We start from the raw sequence: 27672 nt of genomic DNA, 5'->3' as shown, positions 1-27672 counted from the left end.
TCTATCGCAACATCACTTTCTGCATTCTCATAGGATTATGGCAAAGGCATGACATCACAAGCTGTTGCATCCTAACACAGCGTGGTCAACCTGTTCTTTGGTAGTTAGATACATCTTCTGTATCATTATAATGATAAATAGTCAAATACACAAACATCCTATGGTCCTGAGTGTTAAACATCCTGAGTGTTTCTGGCATGATGAAAATAACAGGTAGCTGCATTCCAACCTTCAGAAGTGCAATTACAGCTACACAGTTCTCATAATCTCCCCACTGCACATTAACCCGTTTAACTAGTAGACAACTCTCTCGCTCTTTCTCTATACTGAAACATGCAAATGTTGCAGGCTCACAGTTACATAACAGAACTGGGTTAAGGATTCTCCTAATTACAATTCTACCCCTGTGGGTAGAATTGTAAATTGTAAATTCTAACACTATTTATAGCAAGATTATGTACATGGGTGGTCTAAAAAGTTCTCAGCCTAACTATGAAAAAACAAATTTATAATTTCAAAATTATTTTTATTTTTCAACATAATCTCCGTTAAGATCAATATATTTATTCCAGCAATGCTACAGCACCACCATTATCCAGTCCCTGTAGTGGCTCTCAGTAAGATCTGCAAAATACCTCTCTACAGCTGCAATCATGATTCGAAGAAAAATGCTGACCAGCGAGGAAGAGTTTTAGTTTTGGGAAGAGACAGAAGTCTGAGGGAGCCAAATCTGGGGAACAGGGTGGATGTGCCAACAACACATAGCGCAGATCCCTTAATTTTCCATTTAACAAAACACCTTTGTGGGCTGGTGCATTGTCCTGATGAAAGATGATTTTTTTTCTTCCTCAAACCGGCTAAAAGATCTGGTTAAAAGATCAGAATAATATTCTCCGGTTTTTGTTTTACCTTTTTCAAGATAATTAATGAACAAAATACCTTTAGTATCCCAAAACACCGAATGCCACGACCTTGTCTTCTTTGGCGCTGAACAACCGGCGTCTGTTCACTGTTTTGACTGCTGTTTGGATTCTGGTGTGTAATGGTGAATCCAAGTCTCATCCATAGTAATAATCGACGAACAAAATCAGTTTTATTCTTGTTAAAACGCTCCAAGCACTGTTCAGAGATTTTCATGCGAGTGCGTTTTTGATCTGTGCAGCACCCATCTTGTGCAAAGCTTTTTCATTTGCAATTCTTCATGCAAAATGTATCCTACACATTCTTTTCAAATGCCTATAGTTCTCAGCAATTTCATGCTCTTTGACTCGCTGGTCATCCAGTACCATATCATGCACTGATCAATGATTTCTGGTGTTGTTACACTTTTTGGACGTCCTTCATGTGGATCATCTTCAAGGCTGGTACGGCCATGTTTAAACTCGGAAGTCCATTTCTTAATTGTTGAAAACAAAGGAGAAGAGTACCCATAAACTTTATGAACTTCGAATGAATTTCTTTTGGCATTAAACCTTCTTTTACAAAGAATTTTATAAATGTATGATACTCAATTTTATCCATTTCAAGGGATACAGACAACACTTTGGCTTCCGACAGCTGTATAAAAAAACTACTCGAGAGAATGATTTGCAATTTCACATCGATGACAGATGTACCAACTTAGAAAAAAAAATCTTGCTGATAGTGTTGCCATTTATGGTTGAGGCCGAGAACTTTTCAGACCACCGACGTATATGCTGAATAATCACAATTGTAACCAAACCAATGTAACACAGTGTCAACACTCACATATAGTTAGGAATGTGTGTATGCACTCTTAATTTATCTCCTGCCTCACCTTCATTTTCTTAACATCCTTTTACTTTATATATATATATATATATATCAGGGGATATTTCAGGTCGCTAGGTGTGCAGTGCTCATCTACTGAATAACAATATCACCGATATTATATATTTGCATTTATTGCCATTAAAAATTCCCCTAATTGTTTCCAGACTTTGCGTGATTCTTAAAAGTAAAACAATACACTAATACTACATGAAGAGGACACTTTTTGGTGCATAAACATTGCATCATATTTGCATTAATAGCCTGGGTGTGCATTGAAAATACAGACACCTTTGAACCCTTTGAAAAGGTTACCTTGTCTCACCTTCTGAGTGGTCAAATTCTTACCATTCTAAAATTTAAACCACTCAGAAGGTGAGACAAAGTGAGCTATGAGAGAATAGCATCTAGAGGATGTGATTGGCTATTAAGTCAACCAATCTAATTGAACATTGTCATTTGTCATAAGTTGCTATTTTTGTTTTCTGAGTTTCATTTGTTTTGTGTGCGTGAAGTGTGAACTAATGTGATAGGCAAGTTTTTATGTAAAATATAGACAAGTTTTTAATATATAATTTTCTATAAATTTATAACTTTTTTGCTCATATTTACAATGGGAAACAGTATTGTAGTCAAAGGAGGTAAGCCTCATCCTCCTCTTCCAAATTTTGCACTTTTGAGTAATTTAAATATACCAATGAAATATAGCATTCTCCTTCATTATTGTTTTCTAATATACAGTATCTTAAAACAAGCATGATGTCCCTCGCTTTGCACAGATTTGGTTACAATTAATTGATAAAAGTTATCCTACAATTAATTGCATTAGACCAACTAAGATGAGCATTGATGTGCTATACACTCTTAAAACTTTCATACATCGATAACAATGCAATCATAAGGTCAAGCTCATGTGAATTTTATAGCGTGGGTTGCATAAGCCATGACAGCACACACAACCGAAATAAGCACGTGACGCCACTGATATTATTATTATTACGTGACACCTCCAGGGAGTCCAAAGACTGATCGAGGGAGAGCTCTTACTCTACAACTCTGTCTCCACCACTCGATCCACCAACTACAACAACCTGCAACTACACCAACTCCATCTACTGCTCACCATCACCACTAGTATATTCACAAACAATCAGAAACATCCATGCCCATGGCGGGATTCGAATCCGCAGCCTTTTGGCTGGATATGCTAACCACTCGGCCAACCAGGCCGGCTAAAATCACTACAGTGTACTCATGTGTTATGAGTGTAATTATGCCACATTTATTTAATCGAACAAACTTGTTCATACACGGTACACCTAATCACATAAGACACATGCTTACAATCGTGGATATGTATATTTTAATATACACACTTTAGGCAATTGCATAACAATACTGAAATGTTCAACACTTCTAAATTAGATAATCGTTATATTTAAATTTCAATTAACCTGTCTTCCAGCCATAACAGCTAAATCTTTCTTCAAGTCAATCAGTCAGTGCCATAAATTTAAAACCAAGTGGAAAAAACTTCCAACATCTTTCTCTAAATCCAGAGTAATTTAACAATAAGGTGAAACACCTTTTGGAAACTCTTATAGGTAAATATGACTTCTCCATTACTTCCACCTTAGTATCACCACCTGTGGGTCTGGCTCCCACTGACAAGAAATCAAGGCAGTTATGTTGGGGTTTGCCTATTATAAAGATACTTCAAGCACAAACTTTGTTTGCTTACACTTGGATAAAGGATTAAACTAAATTTATTATAGTCTAATCAAGTGGAAAAAACTTCCAACATCTTTCTCTAAATCCAGGGTAATTTAATAATAAGGTAAGTCACCTTTTGGCAACTCGTATAGGTAAATTTGACTTCTCCATTACTTCTACCTTAGTATCATCACCTCTGGGTCTGGCTCCCACTGACGAGACCTCAATAAAAGTCAAAACCGGTCTGGGTAGTGGCCTTCCCTTAATGCATAGCATTATACATATCTGCAAGGAGATGTGGTTTGCATTAGGGGAGATACTAAGACAAGTGATGAGAGCTTAGTCCACCTTTACCATGAGTTGCCTCAGTCCTGAAGATACTTCAGGCACAAACTTTGTTTGCTTAAACTTGGATAAAGGATTAAACTAAATTTATTATAAATTTAGTACTTTTCTAACCCACTGTAAATTATTGTACATCTTTTCATTTTTCAGTAAAAAATTATTTTTATATATTTATAGTTTTATATTTTTATAGTTTTTTTATTACTGTTATGTGCCATCCAGTCATTTTCGACTCTTGGTGATCTTGTGAACAAAGGCTCTCCATCCCACTCGGCCTCTTGTCCTTTCTTTCAGCAACTGTAAGTTCAAGTTTGAAAGTTCTTATATATTGTCCATCCAAATCTTCCCCAACATAACTGCCTTTTCCAATGATCCATCAGCTCACATAATATGTCCAAAGTACATCAACTTCTGTTTAGCAATCATCACCACCAAAGGAGCATTCTGTCTTTATACTCTCTAAAACATTCTTATTGGTCATTTTTACAGTCCAGTGGATTCTTAATAGTCTCCTCCACACCCATAATTCAAATGAATCAATTCACTTTCTGTCTTTCTTCTTAATAACCCAACTTTCACATCCATACATCACCACTGAACAATTTTAACTTTTGTGGACTTACTCACACCTCTATATTTCATAATTTTTGTCAGTTTAACAGAGCTCTTTTTTCCATGACTATCCCCTCTTTCAATTATATCTTCACATTTACCATCATTTCTGATTCCAGACCTAGTAAATCATAACTTTCAATTATTTCTATTTTATCACTTTCTATTATAAATTCATTTAGATTGCCTATTATGAAGGAAGGTGGATTAAACCTGATATCAAAATTGGAGGTGTTAATCTCAGCTCTTTGCTTTATGCAGATGATGTTATACTTCTAAATAAATCCGCTATAAGTCTGCAAGATTCCATGACTAAATTGAATAACTGTTGTAATAGATATGGCATGAATGTCAGCATTAAAAAGACAAAGACAATGAAAATAGGCAATGTAAGTTCTCCATTTGCAATGCATCAACTGCATTGCGAATGGAGAACTTACAGAACAAGTAAAACATTTCATCTACTTAGGCAAGATTTTTAGTGAGGATTGTAAGGTAAATATGCAAATAGACAACAGAATCAACAAAGCTGGTATGGTAGGAAGTCAACTGAATAAATTTATATGGAACAAGAGAGAGATTAGCCAAAACGCTAAATTAGCTGTATACAAGACAGTGTTTAAGCTAATTTTAACTTATGGATCTGAGAGCTGGGTTAGAAGTAAAACACTTGACCAAAGACTAGAGACCACAGATATGAGAATTCTGAGAAAGATCAGGGGAATGAACAGCTGGCATCAATGGCAATATGAGAAACAACTGTTTTTTTTTAAATGTTAGCTGCTTATCTAATGACTCAAAAAAATAATAAAATTCTTACACTTCTTCCCTAGTAAAGATTTTTGTGGAACCACATGGAAAAATAAGTCTCACTGCCCAATTTTCATTATGATATTTATCCACATCATTCTGATATTGTCTGCCAATCAAGAAGCTTATCGTGTTTAGTGTTAAATAATGTAGCTATTCTTTTCCTTGATCTTTTTTGCATGAATATAACATCTTATAATTTAACAATTTTAGAAGAATCTTACCTATTTGTGTCTTCTCTGTTTTGGTAATATAGTGCCTCTCTTAATCTTCTGCTAGTTCTATTTCTCTTCCATTGATACTCCTTTTGCTGATGCAACCTATCTTGAATGCTGCTGATGGTGAGCTTTGCTCTGCTTTTCCTCTGAAAAGCAGAGCAGAGTTTAACCTTGTTTAACTAAGCAACATCCCAGCCTGCATGAAATTTTATTGTGTTGTGCCATCGTGTTTGTTTCCAGTTTAAGACAATACTGCATAAACTTGTCAACCAAATCCCAAATTGCCAGCCTGACCTCATTTGTTCAATATTCAGGCAGATAGCTACTAATGGGATGGATAAAGGCAAGAATTGGATATTAGATCAAAAGCCTCAGTCTGTTCTCAACATTCCTTAAAAGGCTATGTGGAAACCCCCCCCCCCCCCAGTTATCTAGCTGTGACCCCATAAAGACACTTCATAGAAATACATCATGAAGATACTTCACAAAAAAACTTTTGTATGCCAATGCTCGGGAAAAATAAGGATGAAAACAATGACAATATTTTTTTGTCAAGAATAATTGATTATTACATAGATTTAATGCTGAAAATGCAGATGTTTCCCTGCATATTTTCAGAGTTGTGTTTTTTTACTGCTAATTTTCACACAAAATTAGCCACAGAATTATTTAATTTGGCTAAAGATGTTTAAAGACTTGCAGCAAATTTATTTAAGTAATTAATAAAAGTAATGTTTAAAGTAAAGAAATAATATTTCTTTACTTTAAACAGATGGCATTATGCAAAGTAAAGAAATATTATTTCTTTATGTTAAACCAAACAGAAATAATAATAAATATAGCATAAACCTGATATAACATCATTCTATCTTTCTATGCACCTTTCAGTTCTAACTGCTTACTTGGCATTTGAGTATATGTTATGGATCAAAATTAAATTGTCTGTATGGTATAACTATTCTGTTTATACAAAAATAATTAACACTGGGTTATAGGTTGTAATAGTTATTTAATTAAACCCACTAGTTTTACAATATATGCTAGTGGCTTCTTCTGAGTTAGACAAAAATAAAAGTAAAAACAGAAACACATGGAGCGTGGAAGCTGGCATGGGTCAGTCATTGTTCAGCAGGTGTGCATGATAGTTTGAAGAAAAATTAAAGTCCGATGTGTTGAAAGATCTAATAAGTACCTTCCAAGCATCACATAAAAATCATTCTTTGGTTTCTGTTGAGAGCGCCTTGTGAGAAGATTACCATTGTAGCCTCTTTGATGTTGCAGGTGCTGAAGTTGTCTTCTGTGTAAGGCATGAGTTCTTGTCCCATTCAATGGTAGATTTAATTAAATAATTATTATGACCTATAAACCCAGTGTTAGCTATTTTTGTTAATTCGTTTTTAGTCGAAAAAAACCAACATACTTATCATATTCTACTTATATACCAATTTAGTGTTATATACTATATCTTGGTACTTTACCATGCACTTTTTCAAGTTCAACAAATCTAAAACAGAGATCCTTATTATATTTGCATGATCTTTCCCCAGGAAATATTTATGTAAGTATGCATAGTAACACTCAGTAATTCCTCTATAATTCTTAGAATCTTTGTTCTATATTATATATAGCCATAAATCCACTCATAAGTCCAGAATTCTTAACTGTATTTTGACTTCACTCAAGCAATTATACCTTTTACTGTAATTCCTATAATTTGGAATTCATATATTGATGACACAACAAGAAGCTAATATGAAATATTTTTCTACAACTTGATTAAGTTTGCAAATAAAATTATCATTTTATTTATTTATTTTAATAAGAATTTAACCTGCTAAATGCAGACTGGCATTCAATTATATTAATGATTTAAGTATCAATTGTGCACTTTTGCTTATTGTTATTAATTCTGTAATAAACATATATATTGTGCACTTTACAGCATAAAATAAAAATAAAATAATATTATTTATGAAAGCAGGACACTAAAAAGAATCTCAAGTAAATGCTGAAAGTAACCTAAAATTAGTGGCTTAAAAAGGATGACAACAAAGATTACCGGAGACAGTCCTTCATCTTCTGAACTAATAGCATCTTGATAACTTATGTCTCTTTCTATCCTCTGACTCGCCGTTATTTGAGGCTGTTTTGTTATCATGTTTTCTTGTTTGTTTTTTCTTTTAGTATATTCTCTCTTTTTTCTAGGTACACCTTCCTCTTGCTATATAAAAAAAAATAAAAGTATTATATATATATATATATGTGTGTGTGTGTGTGTGTGTGTGTATGTGTGGAGGAAATGTGAATGTTTCTTTCTTTCTTATTAAAAATATACATTTTTTTTTTAATTTACTTAAAAATTTGTCAAAAAAGAAAAATCAGTTTTCCAATTTCTTGGTGCATAATGTCCTCTATGTAAAACAGAATGAACACATAATCACAGTAAAAATAATTCAATAAATTAAACAGTTATATGATTTAAATTTGGTTTGTGTATCACAAACTATCTTCAAGTGAGTGATACCCTTCAAGAGCATGCCAAACACACTGCAGGGATCCAGTACTTAATAATTAACATAAAACAGATTTAACTTATATATATAGATATATATATGATGAAAAAAACCTTTAATGACTAATACCGAGAGATAAAAAGATGACAAGATATATTTATAAAGATACTACTAGTTTCATTGAATAGATCAACATCCTCATGTATCACAATCAAAGAAATATATAAAAAATTACAGATACTTAAAATTGTAATAACAGAACAAGTATAAAAAGACAGTAGCGTGTTTGAAAAACAAATGCGAGTATGAGTTCCAAACAAACGTATACTACGCGCTGTCGTGAGTGTAACAGAAGAAACGTGTGCGTCAGAGGATTGTAATTCAGGCTGTTGTTGATATGAGAGGAATCTAGAGAAATTTCCCTGGATTCGACAATCTTTCTTTCGAGTTCATCATAGCACACATGGATGTTAGACGTTTGAGTCCAGTTTACAGTGTTGGCGGCCTTCGTCTGAGTTAGCTGAAAAGAGAACATGGCTAGAGAGAGAGAGAGAGCGCTAGCTCTAGTCCTGTTATAGGAGATATCTCTACAGTGTTCATCCAAACGTAGAAGGATGGATTTGGCAGTCTGCCCATAGTATGGCTTTCCACAATCACACAAAATCTTGTACACTCCTGGAAACTGAGTAGGAAGATGTTTCTGTTTATGTTTGCTAAGTAATGAATGAAGTTTTGGAAGCATAGTGAAGCTAGTTTTGAAGTTAAATTTCTTGAGAATCTTGGCCAGTTTTGGTGAAAGAGAGCTGATGTAAGGCAAGGAGATGAAGGCTCTTGGGGAAAAGGGATCTTCAGAAGTAGTTGAGTGCCTGGGGGAAAGAAATTTGTCAATTTCTTTGTCAATTTACCATTGTTGATAAAAGTTTTTTTAAGAAAAAAAGAGTTCATTTTCAATTTCTGTTTTTTCTGTAAGTAATGATTTGGCTTGGTGAGCTAAGGTGGAAATAATACCACATTTTTGTGGCAGATAGTGATGGGAGGAAGCATGAAGGTATCTATCAGTATGAGTAGGCTTTCTAAAAATTGAGATTTTAATGCTCTCAGCACATCTGGTAAGTTTGATCTAAAAAGGGAAGGCAGTCATCTGATTCCAGTTCGAAGGTGAAAGAGATTTTTTCATGGCACTTGTTTAGGTGGTCTAAAAATAAATAGAGATTATTGACACCGTCTTCCCAGATGAGGAAAATATCATCAATATAGCGGTACCAGCCTTTTGGTTAAAGTGAAAGGAGTTAATGGCTTTTTCTTCAAAATCGTTGAGAAATATATCCGCGAGAATCGGAGAGAGTGGGCTGCCCATAGCCAGACCTGAGTTTTGTAAGTAGATCTTATTATCATATTTGAAGAATCCTGACTTTATGCAATGGGAGAGAAGAGCAAAGAGTTTTTTTGATAATTTGTTCTTGAGAAGATCGAGGACTTCTTGAGCAGGTACATTTGTAAAGAGAGAAACAATATCAAAACTGGCCATTAAATCTGTTTTATTAAGTTTGATGTCCTTGATTTTAGAAACAAAATCTGCAGAGTTTTTAATATGTGAAGAGGAAATTCCAGAGTGATTTCTTAGAAAACTCGCGAGGTATTTGGAGAGATTATAAGTAGGAGAGTGTATGCCCTCAACTATAGGTCTGAGTGGGCAGTTAGTTTTGTGAATCTTGGGGAGACCATACAGTCGAGGTATTAAGGGATGAAGTGACCTAAGAGAAAGCCAAATGTTTCTTTGTAATTCTAAGGTGGTTTTTAACAAATTATTAGTTCCATCATAGGGTCACTAGCAATTTCTGAGTAAGTATCACTATTTAAAAGTTCCAAGATTTTATTATAGTAATCAGACTTGTTTAAGATGACAGTTGCATTCCCTTTGTCTGCTGGAAGGATAATTATGTTACTATTATCTTTCAAGGACTTGATAGCTCTCCTTTCAGAGTAAGAAATGTTGTCAGGTGGAGGTCTAGCTTTATTTATAAAGAAAATTGCTTTCATACGGAGGAGGTTAGCTTCTTTGTTTGGTAATAAAGAAGCTGCCTTTTCTATTTTTGTTAAGAGATGTTCTTTAGGGATGGGTGTAGGAGCAGTGACAAAGTTGAGACCTTTAGCAAGTATGCTTTCTTCTGCCAAAGATAATTGATGGGAAGACTTATCAATGACAACTTTTTTTAAATAGGTAGAGTCAAAATGAGAAGTTTTGCTATCTTGATTATATTTAAGAGAATCATATTTTCTAATGAGTTTGATTTTATTTAAATTCTGTATTTTAGAAGCTTTAAGAGTGCTAATTTCTTTTAAATAGTTCCAAGATGAACTGTCTAGAGAATGAGAAAAACGTGTTTCGTGATAGGTCTTCTTAGTTTGGAACTCATACTCACATTTGTTTTTCAAACACGCTACTGTCTTTTTATACTTGTTCTGTTATTACAATTTTAAGTCTCTATAATTTTTTATATATTTCTTTGATTGCGATACCTGAGGATGCTGATCTGTTCAATGAAACTAGTAAACTAGTAGTATCTTTATAAATATATCTTGTCATCTTTTTATCTCTCAGTATTAGTCATTAAAGGTTTTTTCATAATATTCCAACCGAGTAAAAATGAATTCTGAAAATATATTTATATATATATATATATATTAGTATAATATTTTTGCTCTAGTATCAAGAGCATCTTCAGTATGACTTTCAAATTAAAAAAGAACAGAAATCAGTATATTCAACAATGAATTTTGCGAACTGTACATACATAATGCAGAGCATTATGGTCTAATTATATTAAGGTTCTAATAAAAAATATCTTTAATAAGAAAAATAAAATAAATAAATAAACAAAGCTAATTTTGGAATTCGTGAAGAAAGGCTATTTCCCATAAGAGGGATAGTTTAAATCCTTTGTTTCTATTTATATTTTTACCTTTAATACTAAGGCAAAATTTCATAATAAAAAAAAAATTTATGAGTTAAATCCATTTTATGTAATTTATTAAGTCTTATGTTGCTATATGTCAAATTAGGACATAATTAATAAATTACATAGGCTGACCACAGGCTAACTAACAGTTAGTGTATGGGACTTTATCAGACAGCATTGTGTGTTTTAAGAGGATTCCTATCACACACGTAATCTCTCTCTCTCTCTCTCTCTGTCAACCACATTGACAGCTGTGCCTGGAAGAAGCCTGTGTAATGGTGTGGTTTGGATACTAGATGATCTCTGTATAGATGATATGTTCAAACGTATTTTCTCCCACCATGTTTCCCTTCTCTTTTTCTCTTCACCTTTTATAACATTAAACATGAAACTAAGTCTAAATAAATATGGTGTGACTATGATTAAACTAATAAACCTCCATCCAAAATTCAAAATCTTTCAGTCACTTTACCAATATTCGTGGCATCAACAGTAACTTAAATGATGTGCATCATCATCTTCAGTCATCCAAACCTGATGTTCTGTTTCTGACTAACCTCAATAAAAAATTAATAATGGAAAAAACTCACGTACAAAGATTATTTAATAGTATAATTTTCGCCTGTGTGTCACAGGCATCTTCAGTACATTAAGCTCAAATTAAACAATAACTCTTCTCTTCTTCTACAGCTTCTCCCACTTAAGTGGGGTCACTGTTTGTTATGAGTCTCCTCCACACCTTCCTGTCTTGGGCTGTCACCACATCCAAGTTCTTCATCTTCAAGTCCTCTTCTACCAGCTCCCTCCATCTCTTCTTTGGACGCCCACGCTTCCGCCTTCCTTGCACATCCATCTACATGACCCTTCTTCCCACATATTCGTCCTCCCTCCTCATCACATGACCAAACCATCTCAACCTTGCCTCCTGTATTTTCGCTCCTAAGTTCGTAACTTTCACTGTTCCCCTGACATAGTCATTTCTCAGATGATCCTTTCTGGTCACACCGCACATCCACCTAAGCATTCTCATCTCTGCTACTTACATCCTGCTGATGTTATTTTTCCTCAGGGCCACAGTTTCTATAGCATATGTCATAGCTGGCCTCACTACTGTCCTATAAATTTTGCCTTTCAGATTGATCGGCACCCTCTTATCGCATAACACTCCAGCCATCTCCCTCCAGTTCCTCCAACCCGCTTGTATCCTGCATCCCACTCCCTTCTCAGCTCCTCCATCTTCTTCCACTGTTGAACCTAAGTATCTAAAGTCTCTCACCTTCCTGATGACATTTCCTTCCAGCTCCAGATCTATCTTCTGGCCACCGCCCACTGCGCAACACATATACTCTGTCTTACTTCTGCTCAGTCTCATACCTCTCTCTTCCAGTACTTTTCTCCATCTTTCCAGTTTAGTTTCCGCTTCTTCTCTTGAATCTACACACAGCAAGATGTCATCTGCATACAACATTGTCCAAGGTGCATCTTCTCTCACCTCCTCTGTTACCACCTCCATCACAATATTAAACAGAAACGGACTTAATGCTGGCCCTTGATGTAAGCCAACTGTTACTTGAAAACTTTCTGTCTGTCCCAAACAGGTCCGAACACTTGTCTTCACATTTCTGTACATTTCCCGCACCAACCTGACATATTTCTCCGGCACCTTCTTCTCCCTCAGACACCTCCAGACTTCTTGCCTTGGCACTCTATAGTATGCTTTCTCCAGATCAATAAATACCAGATGTAGCTCCCTTTGTTTCTCTCGATATTTTTCCATCATCTGTCGTAACCCAAAGATAGCATCTGTTGTTGATCTACCAGGCATGAAGCCAAATTGTTCCTTTGCAATCTCCACCTCCTCCCTCAATCTACCATCAAGAACCCTTTCTAGGATCTTCATTGTGTGGGACATCAACTTTATTCCTCTGTAATTTTTACAGTCTTGTGCATCCCCTTTACCCTTGTAGATGGGAACAAGAGTACTCTCCCTCCATTCCTCGGGTATATTTTCCTGTTGGCAAACTTTCATGAACAGGTCCCACAGCAGGTCAATTCCCTCTTCCCCCAGTGCCTTCCGTGCCTCCACTGGAATTCTGTCAGGGCCCACCGCTTTTCCATTCCTCATCCTCTTCATGGCCTCCGTCACTTCCATTCTACTGATGTTCTGCACCATCCCCTCAGAAGGCTGCCCATCTCCTCTGTGAGTCCTTGCATTTTCCTCATTCAAAAGTCCCTCAAAGTATATTTTCCATCTGTTTCTTATGTCCACATCCCTCCATAATACTCTTCCTTCAGCATCTTTGATCTGCCTCACATGTAAGATGTCCTTAGCTGCTTTATTTCTACATTTCGCTAGTTGGTAAATTTTTCTCTGTCCTTCCTTTGTTTCTAATTGATCATACAGATCTTGATATGCCATGGCCTTCGCCTGTGCCACAACTCTCTTGGCTTCTTGCTTTCTCTCTTTGTACACCTCTCTGTCCTCTTCCACTCTTGACTCATCCCACTTCTGCTTTGCCTTCCTCTTAGCTGTCACTGCCACTTGTACATCATTATTCCACCACCAACCCTCCTTCTGCTCTCTAATCTTTCCAAATGTCTCACCAAGCACCTCGATTGCACAGCTCAGGATTACTTTTGAATTATGTTTCCACCAATCTTGTACACTTTCCAGTCCATCCGAAATCCTCTCTAACACTCTCTCCCTAAAACGATTCCTCACACTCTCCTCTTTTAAGCGAAACCACTTAATTGTCTTCATCCCATGGCAACCAGAAGTTCTTATCTTCAATCTTATTTTAAAGTCTGCGCACAGCAGTCGGTGTTGTTGTGCTACTTGATCTTTTGGAATTACTTTACAATTTGTCACAACCTTAAGATGTTTTCTTCTAGTCAAAATGTAGTCAATTTGTGAGCTGTTGTTACCACTTCTAAATGTTATCAAATGTTCTTCCCTCTTGAAGAAAAACGAGTTCACAATTGCCAGATCAAACGCTACTGCAAAGTCCACAACCCTCTCTCCTTCCTGGTTCATCATTCCCACTCCGTGGCAACCATGCACCCTTTCACAGTCTCTATTCTGTCTTCCTATGTGCCCGTTCAAGTCTCCTCCGACATTCACCATCTCAATTCCCTCATTTCTTCATCTAACACGTTCCAGAACTCATCTTTTCCCTCTGCTGTACAACTAACTTGCGGGGCATATACACATAATACGACCACCCGCTCTTCTCCAAGACCCAATTTCATTCGCATGATCCTGTCGTTCCTTCTACCCACGTCCAGTACTTCACCCTTCATTCTGCCACACACCACAATTCCAAATTAAACAATAACTAAACAATTCCAAAAAGCGCCACCTAAGTAGCTGGTGTAAGATAACTAAAAAGGTCAATAAATTTCCTAAAAAAATAAAAAATAAATAAATAATATAATAAAAAGTTAGAAAAGATTAGCTGATTTGTAAAGTACTATCTCCCATAAAGGGGATAGATGTAAGCCGTCAGATCTGTTTAAGTTAGGAGAATGAAGTAGAGTTTCACATGTTTCTTTATAAAGGCGTTCCATGAGAAACTGACTTTTGTGAAGAACTCTTGTCTTTCTCCAATGAACTCTGTGTCTACTGAAGATGGCACGTTCTGCAAGTCCAGACTTTTCAGGTTTAAAGTATTCAATATAAGATTGGTGTTCTTCTAGCCGAATAGAAGCAGATCTTCCCGTTTGTCCGAAATAAGATAATCCACAAGAGAACGGAATCTGGTAGACACCTGGATGATTAAGATGTGGAAGCTTGTCCTTAGGAGAAGTGAGAAAGGTGGAGATTTTTCTAAACAGTCGAAAGGCAACAAAAATATTCAGTGGTTTTAAAACTTTTACTATATGTTCACTGATGCCTTGTACATAAGGGATAGTAATGCGCGTTATTTCTTCTATGTTTGAAGAGGAAGACATTAAAACTACTCAAAGTTCTTTTAATGAAGCAATTCTTATAACCATTTAGATAGAAAGGAAGAAGTTATATATTGTAGTTCTTTTTGTAAAAGATCGTCTGAAGAACAAAAGGAGTGGGCCCGATGAACCAGTGTTTTAATAGTTCCTGCCTTTTGCCTGGGATGGTGATGAGATTCCGCATGGATATAATGGCCTGTATGAGTCTTCTTTCTATAAACTGAGAAATGTAGGTTACCACCTGGTTGACGAAGAATTAGAAGATCTAAAAAGGCTAACTGCTTATTTGATTCCACTTCTAGGGTAAACTTGATCCTAGGATGAAATGCGTTTAACTTAGTGAGAAATTGTTGAACTTCATCCGAAGAGCCATTCCATACAGCAAAAATGTCATCGACATATCTGAACCAATGAGTAGGTCTGGGAGAAATGTTGTCAAAGATACGTTGTTCAAAATGTTCCATAAAGAAATTGCAGATAGCAGGAGAAAGAGGATTGCCCATTGCTGTTCCTTCAATTTGTTGATACAACTTATTTTTAAAGGAAAAATAACCAGAATGTATTGCGAAATCAAATACGTTTACAATGTCTGAAGAAAATTCCTGTTGTAGTAATTCAATGCTTTCAGAAAGAGGCACATTTGTAAATAAAGAAACAACATCTAAACTGATCATGATATCAGAAACGTCCAAATGAAGATCTGAAATTTTATTTTTGAAATTTTTAACCTAGTTTTTTAACTTAGAGAAATTGCTGAAGTTCATTCGAAGAGCCATTCCATATAGCAAAAACGTCATCGACATATCTGAATCAATGAGTAGGTCTGGGAGAAATGTTGTCAAAGATACGTTGTTCAAAATGTTCCATAAAGAAATTGGAGATAACAGGAGAAAGAGGGTTGCCCATTGCTGTTCCTTCAATTTGTTGATACAACTTATTATTAAAGGAAAAATAACCAGAATAACCAGAAATAAGATTTAGTAGAAATTTGAGGTTATGACTAACCTCAAATTTCTACTAAATCAAATCTGATGTTCTGTTTCTTGACTGAACCTGAAATTTCTACTAAATTGACCACAGCTCATCTTAACTATATAAGTGTACTTCCTCAATTCTAAGTAGCTCCCTTTTGCGAATTTCACTGACCAAGCTGGAAGCATGGTCAGGAGGCAAAGATTTTTGCTGTAAGCAATGACTTAAAAAAAATAAAATCGTTCATCTCCCTACCAGAATTCCCAACAATCTGGATCTCTTCTTAATTAGTTCTCCTTATATGTACTCTGTTCAAGTGACTGCACCACTTAGTAATTCAGACCACAACTTCATCCAAGTTTCATCTCTGGTGGAATATCTTCCCTTCAACCATTCACAACCTCATGTGTTTAGCATTACAACAATGCCAAGTGGGAGGACTTACATGGCTTTTACTCCTTTTCAGACTGTTTTCATTCTTCAGATCCAGATATCTGTTGTGATCTTTTTACAGAAATAATCCATTTTGGAATGGAAACTGCTATTCTTCACTCTGTTCAAATTTCCCGATCCATATCTAAACCATGGTTCTCCGAGAAGTGTGCCAGGACATCAGGGCTGTCCAAGAAAAGCAAATAGTCTTTCACAAGTGGCTTGAGACTAAAACACCAGCTTCGTTCATAGCCTACATAACCATTAAAAGGGCAAAATCTGAATTCGACAAAGATAAGTGTACAAAAACTCACTGCTTGTGCCACTGCAGTCACGCCTTCTGGTTCCTCGCCAAAGCTGTTGAGCATAACTTTTGTCCATCAGTGCTACCTCCTTTATGTCACTCTAACAGTAGCATTGTAACATCACCTAAAGACAAGACTGGGTTCATTCTTTTCTTCCAACTCCTACACAGATGTTCATGGCAAATCACCTTCTTCATTGCCTAGAACATTACATCTCACATCTCCTATGACTGTCTGCCAGAAAGACATCAGAAGCACATTCAATAATTTGGACACCACAAAGGTAGCCAAGTGCTGATGGAATCCCACCAATTGTGCTCAAGAGATGTGCTCCTGTTCTAACACCTACTCTCTGTTATCTATTTATTAAACTGTACTCAGCTGGCATGCACCCTTCAGCATGGAAAAAAAGCTAATATACCAGTTCCCAAATTAAATGTTTACTATCAAGCTCTTGACCTATTACTTTCACATCGATTTTGTCTAAAGTAAAAGAGAAGGTTATCAAGAGTCAGCTTCTTCAACACCTTGAGAACTGCTATCTAATTAGTGAGCAGCATTATTGGATTTTGCCACTCTAGATTCACAGGTGATTTCCTAGCCTATGTCACACATCTTTGTATCCTTTCCATGGAATGGGTTTAAAGAAACTTGTGTCATTACTCTTGACATCTCCAAGCCTTTTGAGGGTCTGGCAATGAGGTTGTCTTGACAAATTACCATCACTTGGACTGCTGTCTTTATCCTTGTGTAAAAAGAATGCCACTTTTCTCTCTGATCAATCTCTTCATATAATGGTGGATGATATTCTCTCTGCAGACTTTTTTCACCCACCTTCTTCCTGATTTATACAAACAACTTCCTCTCATTGCCTGCAAACTGTTGTGTCCCAATTTACGATTTCTACTCTAATCTTATGAATTCCTTTTATCTATATTCTTCTAACTTCTATGCCCGAGATTTTACCAAAACTTATACCAATATCCAAGTTATTGCTCCCCGTAGTGCCCCTAATATTTGTATTTATACTGCGCCTTTTGGGATATTTAGTTTAGGATATTACATACATAAACAAGGAGAAAGAACTCAAATATATCTGAAAGTGTAACTATTGCAGTCGTGGCACTTAACTCGATTCTCAACTTAAATTTTCCGCGTGACTAAGTACAATATTTTCAAGTGGTTATCAACTGCACCATTTATGTTGTCATACATAGGGAGAAAGTCAATCTCGAATATATCTCTTAGTATTTAAATATTATTGCAGTCGTGACTCTTAGTCTCTTTCCTCAACATTAAATTTTCCCGCGTGATTAGGTACGATGATTTTAAGCGGTGCATTGGATTAGCAACATCAGACAACTCTTTTATCACTAAACAAAAGGTTTATGAAGTTTCTAAACATGGTACAATTCAAATACTAAACTAAAATACTTATAGACTAACATTAAATTATTACAAGCAATATGGCTATTTGTGATTATGCCGCCATACACATTAATTCATAAATTCACCTGATGTGAACAAATTAGATCAATTCACACTATCTGATTATTCATACTGAAGTAGATTAACAAATCATTCACTGCTAACACATACTTGTGACATTTCAATTATTTTATACATTACATTAGGCATTCAATTCTTAGGATACGTAATTACTTAATTCACACTATTCCGTTATATCGTTATTTGCACTAACACAGAAATATGTCATTTAAATATCTTGTGCAATATAATAGACATGCAAAAATACCTTAGGACTCTTAATCATTCACAAATCTTTAACACTAGTCAATCTACACATAACACATTCTATCATATACTAAAGTCCTAGTATAACTTCAACAGATCTGTATTGGAATCACGAAACTTTTCACAGACAAATTTCTAGCTAACATAGGTTATGATTTACAGTACCTTTCTTGAGCTTTTCATATGGGCCTTTATCCTTCTTCTAACGAACCTCTGTTATAACTTCTCGTAACTCTGGAATACTTTAACACACATATATTTGCTCTACTATTAGCAACGAGGACATCGATCTCTTTACAGTTTTCTGCTTTGCGTAGTTATCACTAGTGTCGAAACGAAGAAGATCCCTCCTTTTCTAGGACTCTACGGCAATTTTTCCTTTGCTTCCTACTCGGGAAAACGGGAATTGAAATCCCGCTCACTTTCGTTTCCGTGTTGTGACGAGGAGATATCACCCCTGTCGCCACTCAGGAAAACCCCGTGAACTCCACCGGAACCAAAACCAAACTCCAAGGCCAAAGCGACTATCCAAAAAAAAGTGCCCCCCAGGGGGTTACCAACCCTTTTATAGCTGCTCCCCTAACGGCACCTTTTCTTACTTTCTTTCTCCTCCTTCTACTTGTTTTTTAATCATCGACCAATTAGGGTGGTGTTTTCTCGCCAAACGTCATTTGATCGGCAAGCCCGTTCTCAATGTTTCAATCCGGGGATCGGCCCTAAGCGATAGCTTTGCTTTTCTTGTGCTAGCCTGACTTAATCCCCTTTCAAACTTTTTCTATGAATTCTACTTAATAACTTAATCTCTCACATAACGTATTTTATGACTCACCCATTTCTACTTATTTACTTAACTCTCTCATTTTTAATCGTATTACAATATTAATCTATACTTTCCTTTGTTAGCTACTTATTTAGTTAGAATTCCTTATTTTAAGTCATATTACAATATTAATACATTCCTTCCTTTATCAGCTACTTTAACAACAACCCTTACGTTTTATACATATTACTGGATGCAAGAAATTTTCCATTAAATAATTCATTTTTTTATGCAGGGGTTTTAATTTGTGATATTTATTCTTCATGTTACACCATGATAGCTGAGAATACTATATTCCTAAGATATCAGGTGTAACAAAACCCTATTCATAATTTTGCTTATGATAGCACACTCCACTCATCTTACTTCATATGACAAGCCTTGCAGTGCTCAAACATCTCAAGCTTCAAGACCATCTGTAAGAAGTGGCCTGAACACTGATCTCCATAGTATCCTTGATTGGAATGAAAGCAACTTAGTCAACTTCAATGCTTCCATAAAAGACCTCATATCTTCTCCACTTAGTTTTGATAATGCTCAGTCAACAATCAAGACCAAATTTGCTATTTTGGAATGAGTCTTACTCCAAATCTTTCCTGGCAAAATCATAGTACTTCTATAGCATCATCAAATTAAAAAATAAAATAAAATAAAATTGACATCCTTTTCTGTTCAGGATGGTACTTCTCTGCTGAACAGTTACTCACTCTGTATAAATCCCAAATCCAAACAACACTGGAATACTGCTGTCATGTTTGGGGTGGTGGTGCACTTAAGACTCCCTAAAAATTCTTGATGCTGTTTAGAAAAAGGCAGTCAGGTTAATTAATGCCACTTCTTTTAGACACTCTTCAACCACTTTTTCATAAAAGACCACTGTCTGCATAGTCTCTCTTCTATAGATAATTCCAAGGCCACTGTTCAGCAGAACATTCTAGCATCCATTATGCCTCACATTTCTGCCAGATCTACAGGAACTTGAGCAACAATTGCTTGACATCCCTTTACAGTCGAACTGCATACTTACTGAACCTAGTACTCTCGGCCATTTTTCATTCCTTCTACCTGAACTGAATTCTGTGGAACAGCATCCCCCATTTCACTCTCAGTAGGCAGAAGAGCCTTTCATTTGGTGCAGAAATATATATATATATATATATTTGTATAAAGAGAATTTAATGACTGAAACCGAGAATAATTGTAAGGTTTTAATGGTATAACATACTACTAGTTTCGGCTTTTGACAGCCTTTGACAGGTGTCTTTTAAAAATAGGAAACATTGTAATAAAAAAAAAAATTGTAATAAAAACAACATAAATGTAACTACAACATTTTTTCATGTTAATTATGTACTGCAATTTTTTCCTGTGTTTCTCAGCTTTTTTTAAGCTTCAGTGTTTTTAATGCTGTTTCCTATTTTTAAAAGACACCTGTCAAAGGCTGTCAAAAGCCGAAACTAGTAGTGTGTTATACCATTAAAACCTTACAATTATTCTAGGTTTCAGTCATTAAATTCTCTTTATACAAATGTATCAAAACAACCAAGTCAATGTTCCTCAATACATACATATATATATATATATATATAGAGAGAGAGAGAGAGAGATAACATCTGCATGGATTACATTAAGGAAAATGACAGTAAGTTTTGCTTCAGGAAGTTCAGTCCTTAATTTCCATGCAAATGAGACTCTTAAATGCATCCCACTAGAAGTCTTCAGATTTTATATTATATATAGACTAAAAAGGAAATAAAATATCACAACCAGAATTATATAAGGCAGTTTTTTCAAACCATTTGAACATGTGGGCTTGAGAGTTAAGTTGGAGAGAGAGAGAGAGAGAGAGAATTCAACAACTCAGGACAGCAGTTATTATATATATATATATATATATATATCACTTTTAACATGAAAACAAATATCATTCAAGACTTATATATCACTGTTTGGATTACATTAAGAAAATTGATATTAAACTTCATATTAGAAAGCTTGTTCTTAACATTATGCAAATGACAGACTTCAATGCATTCTACTACGTCTTCATTCTAACCCATGAAATAATATTAATAATAATAAAACATGTCAGCTATTTTAAACAGTTTTTTGTGAAACTGCAAATTATTGTATGGAAACAAATCAAATAACAGAATAAGCAAGGCATAACTATTAAGAAGAGAGCCAGGTGAATACATACACACACACACACACACACACACACACACACACACACACACACACACACACATATATATATATATATAGCAAGCATACTGCGCCGGCCTGGTTGGCCGAGTGGTTAGCGTATCCGCTCTGCAGCCAAGATGCAGGTTCAAATCCTGCGTAGGCATGGATGTTTGTGATTGTCCCCTCCCAATATGGACTGGGTCACCATGGGAGTAGCAGATCCCAAACCTCCCACAATCTACCCACTGCAGGGAGAGGCCTTCACCCTGCAGTGGGTAGAAAAATAGGCTGCCCAGCATACTGCAAAACCCATTACATTCATTTTTTGTGCACTTTTTTAGTTATCAGCATAGTTAAGTGCAAAATACATAATCTACTAAAAAAAAATCAAGTCCTTTAATTAATCAATCAATTAATTTGTAAACTTAATGGTTCAAGTGCTAACAGTCAAAATTTCTAAACCAAAACAGTGAATGTATGTGGCGTTCGTTATACTAAAATATAACAAATGCTTCTACAGTTAAAACCCAGGAAGTCCCTTTATGGGATTTTATCTGTGAAGTACTCAACTCTTGAAACAAATTATTATGCAAAAAACCTGCTAGTGCACTATATATATAGTTAGTTAGAGGGAAAATAACAATAGAAGAAAAAAATTTCAGGATGAAACAGAATAAAATAAAATATGTAAAGATAAATAATAATACATTAGTAGCCAACAAAACATTATACCAAGAAGAAATTGCCAAAAAAAAAAAAAATTACGCAATAAAAGAAATAACATGAATGAAAACAGAAATCTATAGATAATATACAGAAAAATCTAAATCTAATCATCATAGAAAGCATACATAAAATTGCAAAAGATAAAAATGTTAAAACTAAAAAACAAAACAAAACAAAACAAAAAATCTGTTGGAGAAAAAAAGACAACTAATTGGTGAAGGAAAAAAATAAAATAGAACTTACAGAAGTAAATAAAACAAGCAGAAAAAATATTAAAGGAGATAAAAAGAAAAGAGAAGATAGTATGATACAAAAAACAATAGGTCTGTAATTCTGACCTATCCAAAACAATCAAAATATGAAAGTACTGCAAAACAGTCTCACACTAGACAAAAAAAAAAAAAAAAAAAAAAAAAAAAAAAACACTAATATCGAAAGATTAAAATGGACAAGATATCAAAGATAAAAAAGCATATTTGAAAGGGCTAGACAATACATACAATTGTATGTATACAATGTCATGCAATTCTGATTATTTTTCAGAATTGTATGACACCACCCACACTGTTGAAAACACTATTATATGAAAGCCAGAAGAACATGAAAAAAGAAGAAAGTCTTCCAGAAATACAACATTTTAAAAATGAACAAGCAATGAAAGATATGAAAAATAATAAAATGCCAGGAAAAGATGGAATTACAATAGAAATCATGAAAGCAGCAGGAGAACTACAGAAGTAATAAACACGCTATTTAATAAATGCCTAAAACAGAAAGATATACCAATTAGCTGGAACAATGCTATCATGATACTCTTGTTCAAAAAGGTTAATAAGAAAAATATAGAAAATTACAGACCTATAAGCTTGCTATCATAAGTATATAAACTAGTTATAAAAATAATAACAGAATCACAAGATTCTGTTATTATTTTATTATTTTTATATGAATATTGAATCAGCTAAAAGGAAAAATGTAGATTATAACTAATCATTGTATCTAGATTTTATAGATTATAAAAAAGCCTTCGCTTCAGTTGAAAAACAAGCAATTCTAATAGCAATGAAGCAACATAGAGTAAGCCAAACTAATATACAGCTAAAAAACAAAATGTACAAAAAAACAACTGCAAGTATCCTTATAAATAAACAGAGCAGCCTATTCCAAATAAATAAAGGAGTATGCCAAAGAGATACTATTTTACCCCAATTATTCAATGCAGTATCAGAATATGACCTGAGTGAATTAGATTGGAGTGATATTTTTTTTTGCAATTAATAACACGAAATCATTTATGATATGCTGATGATACTGTGGCAATAGCAAAAAACAAAAGAGAACTAGGAGAAATGAAGAAATGAATTAAACACAGACAAATAAAGTACGATTATACATAAACTATGAAAAAACTAAAATACTGACAAATATTGAAGGAAACCAGATAACAGAAGAACAAATAACAACAGAAAATAACAAAATAGAGCAGTACAAAAATATGTATACCTTGGTAGAACCTTTACCTTAGGAAAAAGAAGCATTTATGAAGAAAGTCTGCCAAAAGTCATTATTGAATGGCTTTTGGCAAACTGAAATATTCCAGTGAAATAAAATAAAACCAGAAAATAGAGTTCAACTTTCCAACCAGTGTATCATTCCAATTATGACATATAAATCCGAGACATGGCTAAGAACCAAACAAATCCTAGATAAAATGAAGAAAACTGAGCAGAGAATGGAGAGAGAGCCATGCTAAACATCAAACTGAAGACAAAATAAGGGATGAAGACATGTGTTGGATATATGGGAAGAGATTTTAACAAGTTCATGTTAGGAAGCGTTTCACACGTTTATCGTACCTACAGGACTTCTCATTACTGTTTGAATGCTGCTTTATTACCAAACAGGCTCACTGACACAAAGTTAATATAGAATGTTAGTTGCAACTCTTTCAGTAGAATTTAAGTTAGCATTTGCTAATGTCTTAATGACATTGAAAATTTTAAATGCAATCAAACAACACTTATTTCATCTTCATCAAATTCCTGATATGTACAGGATATGATAGTACTATATGAAAAACTTACATCATTACTAACTTCCTATCTACAATTTTCCTCCAAATCAGTCTGTTACCTGTCAAGACTTCAACATTATCAGATCTTATAGTTCTATCTTATAAGGCACTGTATTTCACCGTATCAATCCGCATATATCTCGGTCTCCCTCTGGGTCTTTTCCTGTCGACCTAGCAGAGAACACTTGTTTTTTGCTAATCTTTCCTTTCATATTCTGTTTAAGTGACCATACCACCTGAGATTAGCTCTGCTAATACATTCCTGGATGGTAACAATGTTAAGTTCTTTCCTAATATCCTCGTTTTTAATATGATATTGCCACTGATGCCATCTGTTCACGCCTCTAATGTTTCTCAGAACTCTCATATCTGTGGTCTCCGGTCTTTGGTCAAGTGTTTTATTTCTGACCCAGCTCTCAGATCCATAAGTTAAAACTGGTTTGAACACTGACTTGTATATAGGTAATTTAGTGTTCCGACTAATTTCTCTCTTATTCCATATAAATTTATTCAGTTGACTTCCTATCATACCAGCTTTGTTGGTTCTGTTGTCTATTTCCATATTTAATTTACCATCTTCACTAAAAATCGTGCCTAAGTAGTTGAAATGTTTCACTTGTTCTATAGGTTCTCCATTCACAATGCAGTTGATATTTTCATTGTCTTTGTCTTTTTAATGCTGACCTTCATACCATATATATTACAACAATTATTCACTTTAGTCAGGGAATCTTGCAGACTTGTAGCAGATTTATTCAGAAGTATAACATCATCTGCATGAAGCAAAGATCTGAGATTAACATCTCCAATTTTGATATCCAGTTTAATGTCACTTTCCTTCATAATGTGATCCATACAGATAATGAATAACAGAGCGGATAAAGTACATCCTTGTCTGACACCAGATTTAACATTAAACCATCTTCCTGTACTTCCTTCAATTGTAACTGCTGACTTACAACTCAAACAAAGACTATGTATTGCTTGATATAATGCCCCATTGACACCATATAACAGTAACATTTTGAATAGCTTCTCTCTTGGCACCTTGTCATACTTTTGCAGATCTACAAAACTTAAATACAGATCTTTGTCATATTCCATGATTTCTCAACTATTTGTCGTAAAGTGAAAATATGATCCTGAGAGCCACTATTTGGTCTGAATGCAGCTTGTTCTTCACCCAGCTTCCCTTCTAAAACTGTTCTCAACTGTTTCTCAAGTATATTGCAAAAATCTTAATATGAACACTCGGTAGACAAATAGTTGAGAAATCATGGAATATGACAAAGATCTGTATTTAAGTTTTGTAGATCTGCAAAAGTATGACAAGGTGCCAAGAGAGAAGCTATTCAAAATGCTACTGTTATGGTGTCAATGGGGCATTATATCAAGCAATACCTCTGTAATTCTCAAATTCAGTTTTATTTTCCTTTTTATATATGGGTACTATGAGCTCTATTCCAATCATCTGTAATTCGTCCCTCTGTCCAGACATTCTGAACTATGAAGTGCACCCACTGTAAGACTTTTATACCTCCAAACTTGAGCATTTCTGATCGAATATCATCTATTCCCACTGCCTTTCCACATTTCAGGCTTTTGATCGCTTTTTCTACTTCAAGTATATGGATATGTATTCTTGATTGCATGCCTATCAAGTGTTTTTTTTTTACTACTGTGCTGTCACTGATTGTTTCATTTGGAAATTTTTCAAAGTAACTACTCCATACATCAAGGATAACCATCTTTTTCACTAGTTTTCATGTCAGCTTTATCATCTCTTCCTTTTACAGCACATTTTTTTTTCCTGAGCTTTTTCAACAGCCCTTAGAATATTTTGCCATCTTGTTGATATTTATTTTCTGTGTGTTTGAATAAGGAAATACCGTGAACAGGCATATTTAAATAAATTATAATACCGAAATTAACACACATAAAATATTATTTTTAGTATAATTTTTCACGAGTATGAAGGGCATCTTCAGTAAAAAAAAAGCTAATAGAACAATAACTGACAATTCAAAAAGATGCCACCTAAGTAGCTAATGTAAGATAACTAAAAAAGGTCATTAAATTTTCTAACTTATTAAGTAAAATGAAGATGCCTTTGATACTCAGGTAAAAATTATACTAATAAATAATATTTTAAGTGAGATAATTCCTATATTATAATTTATTTAAATTTATTTTCTATGTTCTTACCAAAGTCTTCCTGTGACTTTTGCTTAGCTTTCTTAGATTTGTCTCTGTATTCTCTAAAAGCACAAGCTAACTTATTTGCCAGGAACTTTGTGATATGCTTTCTTCTATTCCTTAACTGTCTTTTTAACTTCCTGTGTCCACAATGGAGTTCTGATTTTGTAACCTTGTAGACAACCTCACCATTCTTATCTGGCTGAATCAATCAATGTTTTCTTCAGGATTTGCCACTGAAACTCCAAGGTTTGATTCATGTTCTCAAACTCTTTCATTTTTTCTTCAATAACCTTTGTGTATTTTAGTCTACAGTTCACATCTGAGAGCTGCTCAACTTTTATTCGCTTTAAAACTTTCTTACATGTTATTCTTTTCAATATGAAATTCAATTTTATCCTGCTCAAGACTAAATAGTGATCACTTCCAATTTCAAATCCTCTGTACACTCTAGTGTCCTGCACCAGTGAGAAAACATCAATATCAACAATAACATAGTTAATGAGACTTTTCTTATTCCTTGCCTCTTCTCTCAATGTGAATTTGTGCACATTTTTATGTTGGAACATCGTGTTAGTAATAACCAGTCCATGTCCTGAGCAGAAATCCAACAGATATTTGCCATTGGTTTTGCTTTTTTCTCCAAATGTTCCCAAAATATTTTTGTATGTCTAACAATCATTTCCAACTCTTCTATTTAGATCCCAAACAATGAACAACTTTTCCTTTTTCACTGTATCAGTTGCTTTCTCTAAAGTCTCAAAAAATTCCTCCACTCTATCTTAATAGATCTTCTGTGTGATCAGAGGCATAAATAAGTCTCATTGTCCAGTTCCCCATTCTGATATTTGCCCACATCACTCTACACCTTCCATTCAAGAAGATTAGCCTCGTATTTAGTATTGAATACTACAGCTACTCCTTCTTTCCTTGATTGTCATTGCCTGAAAATAACATTTTGTATTTATTGCTCAGAAAGATCTCACCGGTTTTTGTCTTTTTTTGTTTCAGTCACCCCTATTATGTCGATCTGGTACTTATCCAATTCCTCAGCTAGCTCGATTTCTTTGCCATTCAGGCTTCTTATGTTGATAGCGCCGATCTTGAACTCCAGTGATGTTGAGTTGGGGTATGTTTCAGGATTTGTTCCAGTAGCTGATTTTTCGCTGTTCACCCTGTTCCCTGTCAAAAAGAATGGAGGGGGGGGGGGGGCTTGTTTAACTAGCCGATGCCCCAGCCAGCATGAAATTCTGTCATGTTGTACCATCATTTTATATTTTGATTTAAGCCAA

General features: G+C 34.8%; 1 protein-coding gene across 4 annotated transcripts in view; it reads right to left on the bottom strand.

Annotated features, from left to right (window-relative positions):
* Positions 1-27672, bottom strand: part of E(Pc) (Enhancer of Polycomb) — a 371838-nt gene that overhangs the window by 95576 nt on the left and 248590 nt on the right. For all 4 annotated transcript variants that reach the window (XR_016550343.1, XM_090413189.1, XM_090413191.1 and 1 more), the window contains one exon: positions 7549-7710. Coding sequence is in view for 3 of the 4 variants with exons in the window: in XM_090413189.1 (XP_090269315.1) it covers positions 7549-7710 (162 nt within the window). In the remaining variant the exon portion in view is untranslated. The remainder of the gene's footprint in view (positions 1-7548; positions 7711-27672) is intronic.

This window comes from Typopeltis vanoorti, chromosome 23 (genome assembly GCF_054136105.1).
Source record: "Typopeltis vanoorti isolate ZY-2024b chromosome 23, IOZ_Tvanoo_1.0, whole genome shotgun sequence".
Taxonomy (NCBI): domain Eukaryota; kingdom Metazoa; phylum Arthropoda; class Arachnida; order Uropygi; family Thelyphonidae; genus Typopeltis; species Typopeltis vanoorti.
The sequence above is the reverse complement of the archived record's forward strand: the minus strand, read 5'-3'. Positions and strand labels throughout refer to the sequence as shown.